General features: G+C 42.0%; 1 protein-coding gene across 1 annotated transcript; it reads right to left on the bottom strand.

Annotated features, from left to right (window-relative positions):
• Positions 1–5,427: 5,427 nt before the first annotated feature.
• On the bottom strand, positions 5,428–17,053 carry LOC143773769 (uncharacterized). Its single transcript, XM_077261120.1, has 9 exons — positions 16,958–17,053; positions 15,501–15,574; positions 14,830–14,892; positions 14,689–14,730; positions 14,084–14,125; positions 12,700–12,753; positions 8,871–8,921; positions 7,582–8,121; positions 5,428–5,535 (listed from the first exon to the last, which is right to left on the bottom strand). Exons 1-8 carry the CDS (start codon positions 17,004–17,006, stop codon positions 7,588–7,590), a joined length of 909 nt encoding a protein of 302 aa, XP_077117235.1. The 5' UTR covers positions 17,007–17,053; the 3' UTR covers positions 5,428–5,535; positions 7,582–7,587.
• Positions 17,054–17,423: the final 370 nt, after the last annotated feature.

Raw genomic sequence — 17,423 nt, 5'->3', positions numbered from 1 at the left:
TTGTACCATTTTTGGTCACATGACATTTTTTGATTGCTTTATATTCCGATTTTTGGGAGGCAGAATAAACAAAAAACAGCAATTCAGGAATTTCTTTTGGGGAGGAGGTTTATACCGTTCCATTTTCCGTGTGTGGTAAAATTGATAAGGTAGTTTTATTTTTCGGGTCAGTACGATTACAGCGATACTTCATTTATATGGTTTTTTTATGTTTTGGCGCTTTTATACAATAAAAGCTCTTTTAGAGAAAAAATAATTATTTTTGCATTGCTTTATTGCGAGAGCTATAACTTTTTTATTTTTCCGCTGATGGAGCTGCATGATGGTTTGATTTTTGCAGGACAAAATTATGTTTTCAGCAGCTCCATGTTTATTTATATCCGTCTTTTTATTCCACTTTCTGTTTGGCGGTATGATTGATAAAGCATTGTTTTTTGCCTTGTTTTCATTTTTTTTATGGTGTTCAGTATAGGGGTTAACTAGTTGGACAGTTTTATAGGTCGGGTCTTGCGGACGCGGTGACACCAAATATGTGTACTTTTATTGTTTTGGATTTTTTTTGTCATTCAAATATTTATTTAGAGATACAATATCTTTTAATTTTTTTTTTATTATTTTTGATTTTTTGTTTTAAATATTTCTACAATTATAATTTTTTAACTTTGTCCCAATATGGGACTATAATTTTTTGCATGCTGATTGCTTCTACAGCATGGAGAAGAAGCAGGATTCCCATGCTGCGAAAACTTGCAGCATGGTCAGCAAGTTTGCTAGGTCTGGTGACCCGGATGTCATGATGACATCGTGTCACCATGGCAACTATAGGGACCCCGAGTCACGCCGCTGGGTCTCAGATCTAAAGGCAGGGGGCTGTCATTCCTCTCCAGCTTCCGTAATGCTACGATCGTGTTCAGGGGGTTAAAATGGTGGGAGTGGTCAGGTGCCAGGTGTCAGCTGTCAGAATCAGATGACGCCTGGCGGGGATCACCCGTGCACCACTGTTGTGAGCGGGCGATCACTTAGATGTAATAATCCGTTCCTGGTCAAGTAGGCCCAGGGCACATGGACGGATTATTATGTCTGATGTCAGAAAGGGGCTAAAGGGAACTTGTTATGTCATTAAGTACTGTTAACTTGCAGATATGGGGTTAACATGCAGGTTAATAGCGTTCTAAAGCTGCTGGGCCACCGCACTGAAAGCCCCACTGCAGGGAAGAAATGAACTATCCTCCTTCCGGCAGCCTCCAGCTTTCAGTCATAGAGATGTGGCCGGCATGGTTTCAGTCACCCTTCAATACATTGACTCACACCTGGCTCTGTACTGATGCACTGCTGAGCCAGTTGTCTGTCAGTGCTGGGAGAGTGGTCACAGCCTCCGCTCACTGTATACCTAGCAGTGACTGAAGCCACACCCCTATGAGTGAAAGCTGGAGGCTGCAGGGAGGAATAAAGTTTATTTCAGACAATAGTCTCGCTTTCACTACAACGACCACATGGATTTAGAATGCTATTAACCTGCAGATTAGCCCCATTGCAGGCCAGTGGTGCTTGGGGACATGAAAGGTTCCCTTTAACCCCTTACTGACCTCGGACGGGATAGTACGTCCGAGGTCAGCTCCCCTGCTTTGATGCAGGGCTCCGCGGTGAGCCCGCATCAAAGCCGGGACATGTCAGCTGTTTTGAACAGCTGACATGTGCCCGCAATAGTAGTGGGTGAAATCGCGATTCACCCGCCGCTATTAACTAGTTAAATCCCGCTGTCAAACGCAGACAGCGGCATTTAACTACCGCATCCGGCCGGGCGGCCGGATATGAGCGCATCGCCGACCCCCGTCACATGATCGGAGGTCGGCGATGCTTCTCCATTGTAACCATAGAGGTCCTTGAGACCTCTATGGTTACTGATCGCCGGCAGCTGTGAGCGCCACCCTGTGGTCGGCGCTCACAGCACACCTGATTTTCTGCTACATAGCAGCGAACAGCAGATCGCTGCTATGTAGCAGAGGCGATCGTGCTGTGCCTGCTTCTAGCCTCCCATGGAGGCTATTGAAGCATGGTAAAAGTTAAAAAAAAGTTAAAAAAAATGTGAAAAAAATAAAAAAAATATAAAAGTTTAAATCACCCCCCTTTCGCCCCAATCAAAATAAATCAATAATAAAAAAAATCAAACCTACACATATTTGGTATCGCCACGTTCAGAATCGCCCGATCTATCAATAAAAAAAAGCATTAAACTGATCCCTAAACGGCGTAATGAGAAAAAAAATCGAAACGCCAGAATTATGTTTTTTTTGGTCGCCGCAACATTGCATTAAAATGCAATAACGGGCGATCAAAAGAACGTATCTGCACCAAATTGGAATCATTAAAAATGCCAGCTCGGCACACAAAAAATAAGCCCTCAACCGACCCCAGATCATGAAAAATGGAGACGCTACGAGTATCGGAAAATTGCGCATTTTTTTTTTTTTTTAGCAAAGTTTGGAAATTTTTTTCACCACTTAGGCAAAAAATAACCTAGACATGTTAGGTGTCTGAACTCGTAGTGACCTGGAGAATCATAATGGCATGTCATTTTTAGCATTTAGTGAACCAAGCAAAAAAGCCAAGCAAAAAACCAGTGTGGGATTGCACTTTTTTTGCAACCAGGGGGCGCATCACCGCGACTGAAGGAAACGTAGGTCAATGACCTACATTTCCTTCATTCGCCGGGGAATTACAAGCACGAGCACAGCTGCATTTGCAGGGCTCCTGCTTGTAAATTATTTTAACCCCTTCAGATGGATTACCTCGTGGGACGTGACGGGTCAGCAGAAGGTATGTATATTGTGGGTTTATTGTTTTGCGAAGCGAGGGTCTGCAAATGGATTGAGAGAGCAATAAAATATTAAAACAACCGCTGTGTTTATTTCATTAAAATACTTTTAAATCATGTGTGTGTGTGTTTTTTAACCCTTTCAACAATTGGATTAATAATGGATAGGTGTCATAATTGACGCCTCTCCATTATTAATCTGGCTTAATGTCACCTTACAATAGCAAGGTGACATTAACCCTTCATTACCCCATATCCCAACGCTACACGGGAATGGGAAGAGAGTGGCAAGTGCCAGAACAGGCGCATCTTCCAGATGTGCCTTTTCTGGGGTGGCTGGGGGCAGATGTTTTTAGCCACGGGGGGGCCAATAACCATGGACCCTCTCCTGGCTATTAATATCTGTCCTCAGTCACTGGCTTTACCACTCTGGCGGAGAAAATTGCGCGGGAGCCCACGCCAATTTTTTCCGCCATTTAACCCTTTATTTTAGCAGCTACAGCGCCCGAATTTTGCACATACACACTACTAACATTAGTAGTGTGGAATATGCAAAAAAAATGGGGATATGAGATGGTTTACTGTATGTAAACCATGTCTCATATCCTGTCGGGTTTGGGAAGGAGAAATGAAAAGCCGGCAATTGAATTACCGGCTTTTCACAGATATCGCGCTGTAGTAAATATAAATACAGACTATATATATATATATATATATATATATATATATATATATATATATGTGTCTCAATGACATATATATATGCAGCGCCCCAGAGTCCTGGTCATTGCAGTACTGTTGCTCCGCCACTATGGGGGGCTATGGTACGTCTGATGGCACTGAAGGGATTCATCTGACCAGGTATCACATACACCAATACATTTCACAGTCTGGCCTCCAGGGGGAGCTAAGGGTTCTATTCATTAGGCCACTCCTCACAATCTGGTAAAACTGGGGGTTAGGCAGGAAGTTAGGAGAGAAAGCTGACTGGGTTGGAACCAGGCAACACCTTGTGGCAGAGGGTGTTGTGGGGGAAGATTCGGTAGGGTCCCTGTCAGGGGTGGGATCCTGACAGAGGCCTGGCTACGAGCAAGAACGTTACGGGACCGTGCCTGCTCAGTATAGCGGCGGTGCCCTAAGAAAGGATAAGAAGCGAGATTTATTGTGCTGAGTGAGAAACGAGATCAAAGCAAGAGGAGAAATTCCAGTAGGAGTCGTGCTGTAAGATCGAGGCAACATCCTACTGAGGCGCAATTTACCGGTGGCTGGAACGCCGAGGAAGTATAGAGTTCCAAGCCATACTTCAAACCAACGGCAGGACAGTCAGTCACAGGAGGGCTGTCTCACATACATCACCTATGAAGACATGGGGGGCACACTAGGAGAGGGGCAACTCTAGAGTCCCGGAAGAGCTCCGAGCCTACTCGTCATACGGGTGCCGTCCTAACCAGAACATCAGGGAGGGACAGAGGGAAGAACATCATCCGAACGAGTTGTGAGGGAACACGAGAAACAGACACAACAGTTGTGGGGTACTATCCCGTAAGCTCAGCAGGGGAGGACCACAACACACCAGCGCTAGCAGGTAGATACTGATTTCCACCTGCAAAGGGAATCCTGGAGGTGCCATTGGACCGGCCGGACTTGCGCAGCCTGGTTAACCGTATTCCGGATTGGGGACTTGAGATCTTCAGTAAAGAGGTAAAGAGACTGCACCCTTGTGTCCTTGTGATTTACTGCGACCGGCACTGCACCGCACCATAACATCATCACTATTCCCTCCACCTATTATCGGGCGCCCCACGGCAGGGTCACGGACCGGGTCTAGCCACCGTGACAACCCCCAGAGCAGAGACTCAGAGGCCCGGTACCGGGTACCCCTCGGCCCTGCGGCAGTGAGGGCGCTACAGCTATATATATATATATATATATATATATATATATATATATATATATATATATATATTGTATATATATGTTTTCCCGAACATTTGAGCACATAAATCCATTAGAAGTCGGTTTTGCAAGCCTGCGAGAAAATATCGCAGTACGGATGCCATACGGATTACATACGGAGGATGCCATGCGCAAAATACGCTGACACACCCTGCCTACGGATCACTATTTTGGGAACATTTCTCCGTATTACGGCCGTAAAATACGGACCGTATTTTCTTACGCCGAGTGTGACGCCGGCCTTATAATTTCACATGATATTCTAGATTTTAAAAAACGGGTAAAATACCACAGTTTACTTGTAACCCTCCTTACATACACATCACGTATCAGGTTCTCTTTGAAATGTTAATGGGTAAGTACAGATGAAATGATAATGGCACCAGCACCATCTTGACAATTTTGCCAGCCTATTCCTCATAACATTAGTAATTTGTGTAGGTGGCACACAAGTTTTGATGCTACTATGCCTTATTTCCACCCATTATAATTCTGTGTGGGTACTGCATATACTACTTATTGCGCAAGGTATATCAGTCAGCGGGCACTGTTTCACAATTCTTGATGCCATGTGGGCACATTATAGCACTAAATGGGCACTGTATGATTCGTGAAGCTAATCAGTCAAGACAAAAACTGTGACAAATACTTATTTTCAATGAGTTTATTAGATTTTTGATCAACAACACTAAACTATAAATGGAGATGGTTGATTGCATCTGCATATTACATTCCAAACTCATCGGGATTGTGACCTTGGCTTCCTGTGAAAACAAAAGGAAAAAAAAAACTATTAGGTGCATTACCTGTAGAACCATACTGTGAGAATAAACAATGGCATCAGTGTAGTTTATACTTAATGTTATATCTTAAATACTTAAAAAAACATCATTTTTAAAATCAGTAAAATGTACATTTGCTTGAGATGAATGTAACTTCACATCACATATGTACAGGTAAAGGGAATCTGTCACCAGCTTTTGCCATCTAACCTGACAACAGTATAATGTAGAGACAGAGACCATAATTCCAGTGATGTGTCACTCACTGGGCTTCTTGTTGTAGTTTTGATAAAATCACTGTTTTATTAGCAGGAGATTATCACTAGATAACTAATAAAGCTGCTACCAGATAATCCAACCATTTTCATGAGCTCTGTATCTCCCCCACCACCACCAATTGGCAGCTTTCTGCCTATGCACAGTCTACACAGAAATCTGTGGTGTGGACAGGGTAATAGTGCTCAACATTCAGAGAACTGGTAGATCTGCAGCAGATAAAACAGGGATTTTATGAAAGCTACAGCAACTAGCCTAGTATGTGAAATATGACTTGGAATTAAGGTCTCTGCCTCTTCATCATGCTGTTCTCTTATGGGATAACAAAAACTTGATGATGGATTCCCTTTAAGGTACAGATTTAAAAAAGAAAGGTATACTGCATAGTGCATAAACAAAATGGAAGGGCATACCACAGCTTCTGTCATAACATTAAATTATGGTTTTCTAGAATAGAGTAGCAGGCTATGCTGTTGGGTTCCTTAAAAAATAAACTGAAACCGAAAGTTGACGAGGAGAATAAAGTTAATTTCCTCCCAGCAGCATTCGGGTAAGTGCGGGTGCCGGGCAGGTAAAGAATAATATTAACATGCAGATTAACCCCATATCTGCAGATTAATAGCAATTTTTCCAGTGACAAGTTGCCTTTAAAGGAGTTGTCCACTACATAGGCAACCCCTTCTAAAATACTATATTCCCCAATGTATAGTTTGAATGCCTTACACTCACCTCACGTACCAGCGACGTTCCTGCAATGTCGGTGCTGGGTTTCTTTAGGCTCATGTCATGTGACATTACTGTGTCACGTGAGCCCTGCAGCCAATCAGTAGTCACTGATGTGCTGCAATTCTCACACTTTCCCAGCACGTGCACGGTTCAGCCAAAGGAGGCGAGAGAACAGCAGCTCAGCAGTGGCTTGTGATTGGTTGCAGTGCTCACATGGCATCGGTACAGGAAGTGAGCCTAGAGTATCTTATTTTACATTGCGGAATATAGTGTTTAAAAAGGGGTTGTCCAAGTAGTGACCAATCCCTTTAAGGCCCTGTTCACATGCTCATTTCGATAGTCCCTTTCAGTGTTCATATTTTTGAGCTTCATAATATTGGGAGCACCCAAACTAAATAAGTGATCTGTTGTGTCAGTAATGAAAATGAAAGTAGAGGGTCCCTGATACTTATTATGGGCTAAATCTGGATTACATGTTTCAGAATAAACAAAAAACTTCGGCACTGTTAGAACTTTGTGTACGAAAAAACAGATACCAAACTGTCATAAAAATTATTAATTTGACCTCTCTCCCTCTGTTTGTATAACTGATGCAGCATTTTGCTTGGTGAGTTTTTCCGTTCCTAAAATTGGAACAGAGAAGCGCTGCGTATGTCCTAACAGGCATGTGAACAGAACCTTAGCTGCAACTTTCAAAATACCTTACTTGTTATGCATGATGGAAGTGTAGTTAAAGGGATATTCATATCTCAGCAATTCATGACTGAGGAGGGAATATCTGTGTCTATACAGCACAGGAGGCTGCACTATGCCGTTTCCATCACTTTCTAATAACTAATGCAGTGCCAATTCAATTGTAGCAATTGAAGTTTTTTCTTTTTTAAATGTTGTAAACAACATACATAATATATAGTAATTGCAAGAAAAAGTAAAATTGATACTGTTGTTTGATCAGAACACATCAAAAATCACAAAAAATGGTGTTGGTAGTAAAGGGTTAAACACACATACATTTCTTTTTTTTACCTTTTTTTAACCAAGTCCAAGTCCTCCTAGTAAGCCGCCACCTGTGAGACCTCCAACTAAATTTCCTACTAAACCTCCTTGGTTTTGACCCCCTCTTTCATCAAGCCCTCCACCTAATAATCCTAACGGCCCTCCGCTTCCTAATAAGGATCCAAGTAGCCCTCCACCTCCTTGTCCACCTAATAATCCTCCAAGCAGCCCTCCTCCACGTCCTTGCCCACCTAATAATCCTCCAAGCAGCCCTCCACCTCCTTGTCCACCTAATACTCCTCCAAGCAGCCCTCCACCTCCTTGTCCACCTAATAATCCTCCAAGCAGCCCTCCACCTCCTTGCCCACCTAATAATCCTCCAAGCAGCCCTCCACCTCCTCGCCCACCTAATAATCCTCCAAGCAGCCCATTCAACAGTCCTTGAACTAGATTGCCCCCAGGCACTATGTTTAATACTGGATCAAGAATTGAAAGTTGACGAGTTGTACGTTTATGCCCTTGACCGGCGTCGTCTTTACTACTTGGTGTGAGATCTGTAGGCATATCATCCTACAATATATATATAAAAAAAACAATATTAGTGTTGTAGAAACAGCATTCCATCTTAATAGATCATCCGTTACCCATATGTAAAAACACAGACCATGTTTTCATCCTTAGACCTCTAAACCAAGTTCAAGGGAATGTTTACTTCTGGACATTATTTTTACAGTCTGACCCAAATATAGTGCTGAGGTCCTATACAGCAATGGGAGCATTGGTTGCTCTCTGATTAGACTACTCTACAGTGTCTCATGTACAGATTATGCTTAGGATGGAAGCGGCTGCAGAACACTCTGTGCAGATACTGAGCTAAGAAGGATTTGTAAAAGGTCCAGTTCTAAAGTTCAGAATTGAGAGTTTAGCGCTAACTGGTACATATGCTGATATTGCATGGTATGGTATTTTGATGCTTTAATTCACTCGACGCTGGAGAGGTAGTGTAAGCACAGAGCGGATCCTAACAGAAGACCATCAGTAAAATATTTGAAGGTCCTGATTTGTACATCTGGTAACTGTTCCAACTTTCCATGAATTGAACATATATAGTATCGCCATATCGTGTTGTAATAACCCAGCGAGGTCTGGGGAAGCTGTCATTTTACACCAGGACAGCAGTGCTAGCAAAACCACTCACATCACCGGTAGATGACTCCCTGTAGATTGCATATATTACATTATATACTAGGCTAGGCCTTTTACTTGATGTATGTATGTGAACATTTATCATTTTCATCGTATAACATAAGGAAACTTACCAGCAAAACACAAGTGATTGCTAATTCGAAGGCATTGGCACTAAGCTGCTCCTGTAAAAGAAATGCGTCATTGGTGATTAATGACTGAAAACAAAGATTAGAGATTGGCGGATCAGGGAAAATTTGAATTGTGTGGATTTTGCCTTGAAATTCAATTTGCAGAAAAGTTATTCACTGCAAATTGAATGTTCCTTATTATGCTCTGGGATCTGGAAAAAGAATAATAAAGTGAAATGTTAAATAAAAAAAATAAAAATACTCATCGCATTGCTAACCCACCCAGTCACTCTGCTCCTCACTGCGTTCTGTCTGTGGCCTTTCGCTTCTGACACTGTATGCCGCATCTCTGGTGTTTTCACTCTAGAATGGGGCTTCCGGTCATGGCCAAGCCTGGGACATCTTGCACACTCTAATGTAATGAGGTGCGCCACGGCCCTACGACGCACTGTAATCCCGAAGCTTGGTCGTGGTCGTAAGTCCCAGCCTATAGTGACAAGGCTGAAGATACGGTGTGCAACAGAGGGGAGTGAGGAGCAGGGTGATCGGAGAAGTGAATATTAGGCTTTTTTGTTAGCTTTTTAACAGTTTGCCGGTCTTCTAAGGTTGAGCAAAATAGAAGCCATCTGGCAGTCATTTTGCTGAATTCGTGCACAGCGAATTACAAAAAGAAATTATGTCCTACATTCTAGGTTCTTCAAAGTAGCCACCTTTTGCTTTGATGACTGCTTTTCACACTCTTGGCATTCTCTTGATGAGCTTCAAGAGGTAGTCACTGGAAATGGTCTTCCAACAATCTTGAAGGAGTTCCCAGAGATGCTTAGACAGCCTGGAGGTGTGTTTGGGGTCATTGTCCTGTTGAAAAATAAATGATGGTCCAACTAAACGCAAACTGGATGGAATAGCATGCCGCTGCAAGATGCTGTGGTAGCCATGTGGGTTAAGTAGGCCTTCAATTTTGAATAAATCCCCAACAGTGTCTCCATGCTTCACGGTGGGAACCAGGCATGTAGAGTCCATCTGTTCACCTTTTCTGCGTCGCACAAAGACACAGTGGTTGGAACCAAAGATCTCAAATTTGGACTCATCAGACCAAAGCACAGATTTCCACTGGTCTAGTGTCCATTCCTTGTGTTCTTTAGCCCAAACAAGTCTCTTCTGCTTGTTGCTTGTCCTTAGCAGTGGTTTTCTAGCAGCTATTTTACCATGAAGGCCTGCTGCACAAAGTCTCCTCGTAACAGTTGTTGTAGAGATGTGTCTGCTGCTAGAACTCTGTGTGGCATTGACCTGGTCTCTAATCTGAGCTTCTGTTAACCTGTGATTTCTGAGGCTGGTGACTCGGATAAACTTATCCTCAGAAGCAGAGGTGACTCTTGGTCTTCCTTTCCTGGGGCGGTCCTCATGTGAGCCAGTTTCTTTGTAGCGCTTGATGGTTTTTGCCACTGCACTTGGGGACACTTTCAAAGTTTTCCCAATTTTTCGGACTGACTGACCTTCATTTCTTAAAGTAATGATGGCCACTCGTTTTTCTTTACTTAGCTGCTTTTTTCTTGCCATAGTACAAATTCTAACAGTCTATTCAGTACAACTATCAGCTGTGTATCCACCAGACTTCTGCACAACACAACTGATGGTCCCAACCCCATTTATAAGGCAAGAAATCCCACTTATTAAACCTGACAGGGCACACCTGTGAAGTGAAAACCAATCCCGGTGACTACCTCTTCAAGCTCATCAAGAGAATGCCAAGAGTGTGCAAAGCAGTCATCAAAGCAAAAGGTGGCTACTTTGAAGAACCTAGAATATAAGACATATTTTCAGTTGTTTCACACTTTTTTGTTAAGTATATAATTCCACGTGTTAATTCATAGTTTTGATGCCTTCAGTGTGAATGTACAATTTTTATATAAAACTTAGCACTCAACGTAGGATGCTGGAACAGAAGAATTTATTTTGCAGTATACTCAAAACGTTTCGGTTCAACATGAACCTTCTTCAGTTACGTATACGGAATACATGTGATGAATGGGGCCGGAAGTCAGTGGGCCACACAAATTCTATGCTGGGGGACCACAGAGGTATGCAGAGAGAAGTGCTTTAGGAGAGCGAGGTGTAGGCATGCATGCCGCCAGATGCGGAGTCCACCGCTAGTCATGTTGAACCGAAACGTTTTGAGTATACTGCAAAATAAATTCTTCTGTTCCAGCATCCTAAGTTGAGTGCTAAGTTTTATGTTGATTAAGTATATGGCGTGGGAGCCTAACTATAGCACCACTTCGTAGCTGTGCTCACGGTGTTGTTTCGCTTTCATGTACAAATTTTATAGTCATGAAAATACAGAAAAATCTTTAAATGAGAAGGTGTGTCCAAACTTTTGGTCTGTACTGTATATGTAGCGCCCCCACTGCCGCAGGGCCGAGGGATACCCGGTACCGGGCCTCTGAGTCTCTGCTCTGGGGTTGTCATGGTGGCTAGGCCCGGTCCGTGACCCTGCCGAGGGGCGTACAGTGATAGATATGATGGATAATGGTGGTGAGGCTGTAGTGGTGCAGTGCAGTAAATAACGAGGACACCAGGTTGCAGTCTCTTTACCTCTTTACTGAAGATCTCTGGGTCCTCAGTCCAGAATACGGTTCACCAGGCTGCGCAAGTCCGGCCGGTCCGATGGCACCTCCAGAGTTCTCTTAACAGGTGGAAATCTGTGCCTTCCTTCTTGCGCTATGTGTTGCGGTCCTTCCCTGCTGTGCTTACGGAAAGTCCCCACAACTGTTGTGTCTGTTTCTTAAGTTCCCTCACAACTCGATTAGATGATGTTCTGCTAATCCTCCGTCCCTCCCTGATGTTACGGTTAGGACGGCACCCGTTTGACGGGTAGGCTCGGAGCTCTTCCGGGACCCTAGAGTCGCCCCTCTCCACAAGTTGCCCCCCAAGACTGCATAGGTGATTTAAGTGAGACAGCCCGCCTGAGACTGACTGTCCTGCCGTAGGTTCGAAGTATTGCCTGAAGCTGTATATAGAAATACTTCCTTCGGCGTTCCGGCCATCGGTTGGTTGCGCCTCAGTAGGATGTTGCCTCGGTCTTTCAGCACGACCCCTACTGGTATTCTCCTTGTTGCTTTGATCTCGTTTCTCACTCAGCACAATCTATCTCGCTTCTAGTCCTTCCTTGGGCACCGCCACTATACTGAGCAGGCACGGTCCCGTTACGTTCTCTCAGTTTGCCAAGCCTCTGTCAGGATCCCACCCCTGACAGAGACCCTACCGAATCTTCCCCTGCAACACCCTCTGCCACAAGGTGTTGCCTGGCTCCAACCCAGTCAGCTTTCTGTCTAACTTCCTGCCTGACCCCCAGTTTTACCAGTGTGTGGAGAGTGGCCTAGTAAATAGAACCCTTAGCTCCCCCTGGAGGCCCGGCGGTGAAATGTATTGGTGTCTGTGATACCTGATCAGATGAACTCCTTCAGTGCCATCAGACGTACCATAGCTCCCCTTAGCGGCGGAGCCACAGTACTGCAACGACCAGGACTCTGGGGCGCTGCATATATATATATATATATATATATATATATATATATATATATATATATATATATTATGTAGTTTTATTTTAAGACTTCTGCTTTGCAGTCATTCAATAGGAATGACTTTTTCTTTCAGTGCATGTAAATCTGTTGTGTTAAAGTAATGAACACAGTAGGACTGATCGCAGCTACATTACCAATTACTGACATACGAACAATTAATATACTGACATGAGCTTCAAAAGTGTCCAATGCTTTCATATTATGACCAAAGTTTCATATAATACAATGTAAATAGGTTCTTTTTTTACCAGCAGCTGCGCAATGACTGAAAGAGCATATTTTTCATCTGTAGTTCCATGCGCCTGGGGACAGCAGATAACAGTCACTTTATTGGGATTCATGCACTTGGTTTCATTGAGTTCAGTAAGACTAATGGATGTTGTATATTAAATACATTCTCCCACTGACATGTAAAAGTACTAAAAGGGATTATCCCATGAAGAAAATATATTTTAATTAAAGGGAATCAGTCAGCAGGTTTTTGCTATGTAATCTGAAGACAGCATGCTCGATGCCTCTCTTTTCAAGCTCTGTGGTTTTGTTTATTTGCAATGATTGTTTTAGCACCCGTAGCTTATCATTGATTGGGCACAGCAGCGCCATTGCCTCCTGGTATGACTCCGCCTCCTCCTGTGATAAGCAGCTCACTGTCTATTGACTATGTACATAGAGAGCTTGCTGTGGACGGGGTTAGTTTTCTCAGCTCTGCTTCATGCTAAATCTAAAAACTCTGTGTCAGAAATGCTTTACCTTGTAAACTGAGTGATACATCATTGGATTAAGGGTCGCTTTGCTTACATCATGATGCTCACAGATGAGGTAGCAAAAACCTGCTGACAGATTTTTTTAAATAGATTTTGGCATAATAAAAAAATCCACAATTAGATGTGTAAAAAAAGTTCCTGTGCTGAGATAATCTTATAAATGTGCCCCTGCTATAAACTGGTATTTGCTGTGTCCAACCATGCAGAACTGCTCCACTTCATGGTCAGCACATATCACAGCTCCTTGACATGGAAGAAAGTATAAGTCACTTATGATAATTGAGCATAAAACTGAAACAGCAGGGACTCACAGCTGCTACTTTCTCAAGTAACACATTTCCATGCCAGTTTTATCACTTTAGCAACTGTTTCTGCCTCATCTCCACCCCTCTGAGCCCACCATTAATCAAGTCAGTGATGTAGGATTTCCAGTGGCCACCGAGCTTATATTTCCCTTACTTGATTAATGATGAGCTAACAACACTAGTGACCTAGCAAAAACACTCACTCCTGTGATAAAACAAACAGGCAGGGATATGTATTCCCTCACCCAAACAAACATTTGTGAGCCCCTGCTGTTTTGTCTGTATACTCACTTATCGTAAGTGACGTATGCTTCCTTCCCTGGCTAGGAGCTGTGATATGTGCCAACCATGAACTGGAGCAGCTCTACGTGGTCGGACACAGCAAATAACAGTATTTAGAAGGGGCACATTTACAAGATTATTTCAGCACAGGAACATTTTTAAGAAATCAAATTATGAAACGTATTATTATTCCAAGATCTATTAATTAAAATGTACTTTGTTTATGGGACAACTTCTTTAAATCTAAAAAAAAAATTAAAATTAGTGAAAAAAAATCTTACTGGATTTTGACCTGATCCTAACATGGTGCAGCCAGTGACATCCTAGGTGAGAATGGAAAACATTACAGTAAATGATGATCCAGGTAATTAAAATTAAAAGAGAGGAAACTTCTGCTACAAAAAGTATCATCAACATTTATTATACTGTTTTGTGGTGAATTACATGATAGCCACATGTCTGATCGCAATGAGGTGATATACGGACGATAAGTGTGTATTTGTGGCTGGCATTTTAGGGTGGAATATGAGGCTGGTACTGTATGGGAACATATGGGGCAGACAATATATTGATGCGTCTGTAGCAGGCACTCTGTAGGACATCTGCAGCTGGCACTGTATGGGGCATATGTGGCAGGCATGTGCAGTAAGCGCTGTATGGGGCATATGTGGCAGGCATGTGCAGTAAGCGCTGTATGGGGCGTATATGGAAGACATCCGCACCATGCATAACATTATCACATTGAAGAGGCCTTGGAATAGAATGATTAAATATTGTAGATTTCTTTGATACAGAAGTGTCTTTAATAAACTATGAAATTGTGGATTACAATGCAGAGCAATGAGAAAATCAACCGAGCTCCATGCTAATATTATGTGTTGCTTACCTCAAGTTCTTTTAATGCTTTGATTAGTTCTGTTTTATCATCCTAATAAGCAGATATATCACATTCATTAGGCATAAAAATAAGTCACTATGAAGGATAGTCCGAATATGCAGTAAATGGCCATATTAGAATTCCTTTTACCTTATATTTCATACATGAGCAGAAAAATTCTATCACACCATTAGCAGCGTTTACATCGGCACTCTAAAATAAAGGAAAAAAGTAATCAGTATTTTTTTTTTTTCATTTTGAAACACATGTAAAGAATCATCCTATATTAAGAGTCTGAGAAAGTAGCCATGATGGCTGTGGTCTGCTTTCGAGACCCCTACCTATTGTGTATGTGCTGTGACAGCAAAAGTAGACACACATTTGAATAAATGCTGTAAACCACACCCTGTTACCGCATTACAAATCTTATTTTATTTACTCAAATTTCAGAACTAATAATTAGTAGTAATGAGCGAGTGTACTCGTTGCTTGAGTTTTCCTGAGCACGCTCGGGTGATCTCCAAGTATTTTTTAGTGCTCGAAGATTAAGTTTTCATCACCTCAGCTGAATGATTTACAGCTATTAGCCAGCTTGATTACATGTGGGGATTCCCTAGCAACCAAGCAACCCCCACATGTGCTCAGGCTGGCTAATAGCTGTAAATCATTCAGCTGCCGTGATGAAAACTAAATCTCCGAGCACTAACAAATACTCGGAGGTCACCCGAGCATCGAGTACACTCGCTCATCACTACTAATAATCTCTATTAGTTTTTTTTATTTTTCTAGGCCATTGCTGATACACTCGGTCTAATACTTACTATAGCTTTCTGCAAGCAGCTTAGACCTGCAACAGAGCCATTTTCATCTCTGATAACATTTGACGCAGCAGGAGCTAAAACATATGAAGTACAGTTATTTATCGCTCTGTGATAATATTTCTTTACATTCTTCTTTCAGTTTTAGTTTAAGGAATCTTATTAAAACATCATTACTAAAATTTTATGGGATTGTCCCCTCAAGAATATTATATGGCATATACTGTTAGTATGTCATAAATGTCCTAGATGGGACAGCCTCTTTATGATTTTTTATAGGGTTTATATTATCAACATATTTCTAAAGCTGTTTTCTCAGTTGTGAGTCAGTATTACTAATTAGTGTAACTATCCATACTCGATACATTTGTCTGACATTTTCTGTTTTCAGCTGCTCACTTGTCAGCTTTGCTGTGTAGACTGGTACAGGGGCAGCAGAGGATTTAATGACAGCTCTGTTGTATTTCTGGAGCCATGGTAAGGCTCAGAAAGCATCTTCCATGTCATTCCTTTATATCTGGGGATAGGACTTGTACATCTTTTTCTGGTGACTATATCAGTATATGACATTTTACTGTCAGCTAAAAAGGTATTTGAATACTGGCCAGAAAAGAAAGAGAATTTTCTGGAGTAAATAAATTATTTTGACTTACTCCTCGGTAATCCCACCACTCCATGTAAAGTCCTAATTATATATCAACCACACAACTCAGATCAGTGGCTTCAGAGGTCAAGGGACCGATAGACAGGTTACTATCACTGGAAAATGTAGTTTTACGTGGCAGCCATTAAGACAGCTAGACAGAGTCTGCCACTGTTATAGAGTGTTTCTTTTTACTGGTATCAAAGAAGTATCGTTTTTCCTTGCGGAGATTGACATGCTAAGCATGCCGAGATGAGGAGACTTAAAGCTGCAATGCTCCTCTTGGAAATATGCTAATTATGCAAATTGTCTCTTCAGAGAGGAAGAGAACTAGAACTCTAGTGCCACCTATTGGAAGTAGCAATCCTACAAGTTGACTTGTAGGATTGCTACTTCCAATAGGTGGCACCAGAGTTGTAGTTCTCTTCTTCTTTTTACTGGCTCATAGAGGAGAGTTCTGAGTAGGGGGTTTCCACTTTATGATGTCCATATACCCTAGTTGGGCATATTCATGGGGCTCGGCTTCATGAGAAAACCCCTTTAAAGAAGTCTTTAGCATGCTCCTAAGCTCCCCCTACTGGTGGTTGCAGAAAGACAGCATTTTATAATTTAACTCTGAAATCTATACAGGTAATTTGGAATTCTGTATTAAAAAAATATATATAAAGCTATGTTTGCAAAAAAAAGGTAAAAACAATTATAACAATTATAAAATCAATCTGCAAAATATTAGACCTAACAACGATATAAAGTGGGTCAATTATTCTTCCAAAACTGAACTTACTAGCAGAATAGTAACACAATCAGAGGAACTTACCAAAGCAACAAAGAGCTGCAGTCACAAGGAGAAGACACATGGTCTTCATTTCTGTGCTTCTTGCAAGTGTATCTCCAGTATAAACGCTGGTAAATGAACTATGTGGAAACACTGAAGATTTGGTCAATTTATACAACTTGCTGTTTAGGCATACATCCAATACTAACCAAACAAATCATAATGAGGAGGAAAGTGTGAAATCATTGTGAAACATGAGAACGATGAAATCTGATAATTATAATACTTACTTGTCATGGTGTGCTAGAATGATCAAAGGATGTTACCTTACTCATTATTTGTACCCTCAAGTAAATCAAATATGATCTTGGCATTTACCTGGTCACAGGTAAAACCAAATGTAGAGTACACAGTGGTAGGAAATAGTAAACGTCACTGAACTGCGGAACAAATACAATACAGATCATTTTACAAGAACGACTTATGAGCGTCACCTTTTAGGTGAGGG

The sequence above is a fragment of the Ranitomeya variabilis genome, chromosome 5, assembly GCF_051348905.1.
Source record: "Ranitomeya variabilis isolate aRanVar5 chromosome 5, aRanVar5.hap1, whole genome shotgun sequence".
NCBI classification, from domain to species: domain Eukaryota; kingdom Metazoa; phylum Chordata; class Amphibia; order Anura; family Dendrobatidae; genus Ranitomeya; species Ranitomeya variabilis.
This window is presented reverse-complemented; position numbering and strand designations above follow the sequence as displayed.

Excerpts from the sequence above, each read along its gene's own strand:
- LOC143773769 (XM_077261120.1), bottom strand. The coding sequence starts at position 17,006 with ATGAAGACCATGTGTCTTCTCCTTGTGACTGCAGCTCTTTGTTGCTTT. Across the intron at positions 12,754-14,083 it reads TAGGATCAGGTCAAAATCCA|GCGCATGGAACTACAGATGA; the intron begins GTAAGATTTTTT and ends TGCTGTCCCCAG. Across the intron at positions 8,122-8,870 it reads CAATCACTTGTGTTTTGCTG|GATGATATGCCTACAGATCT; the intron begins GTAAGTTTCCTT and ends TATATATTGTAG.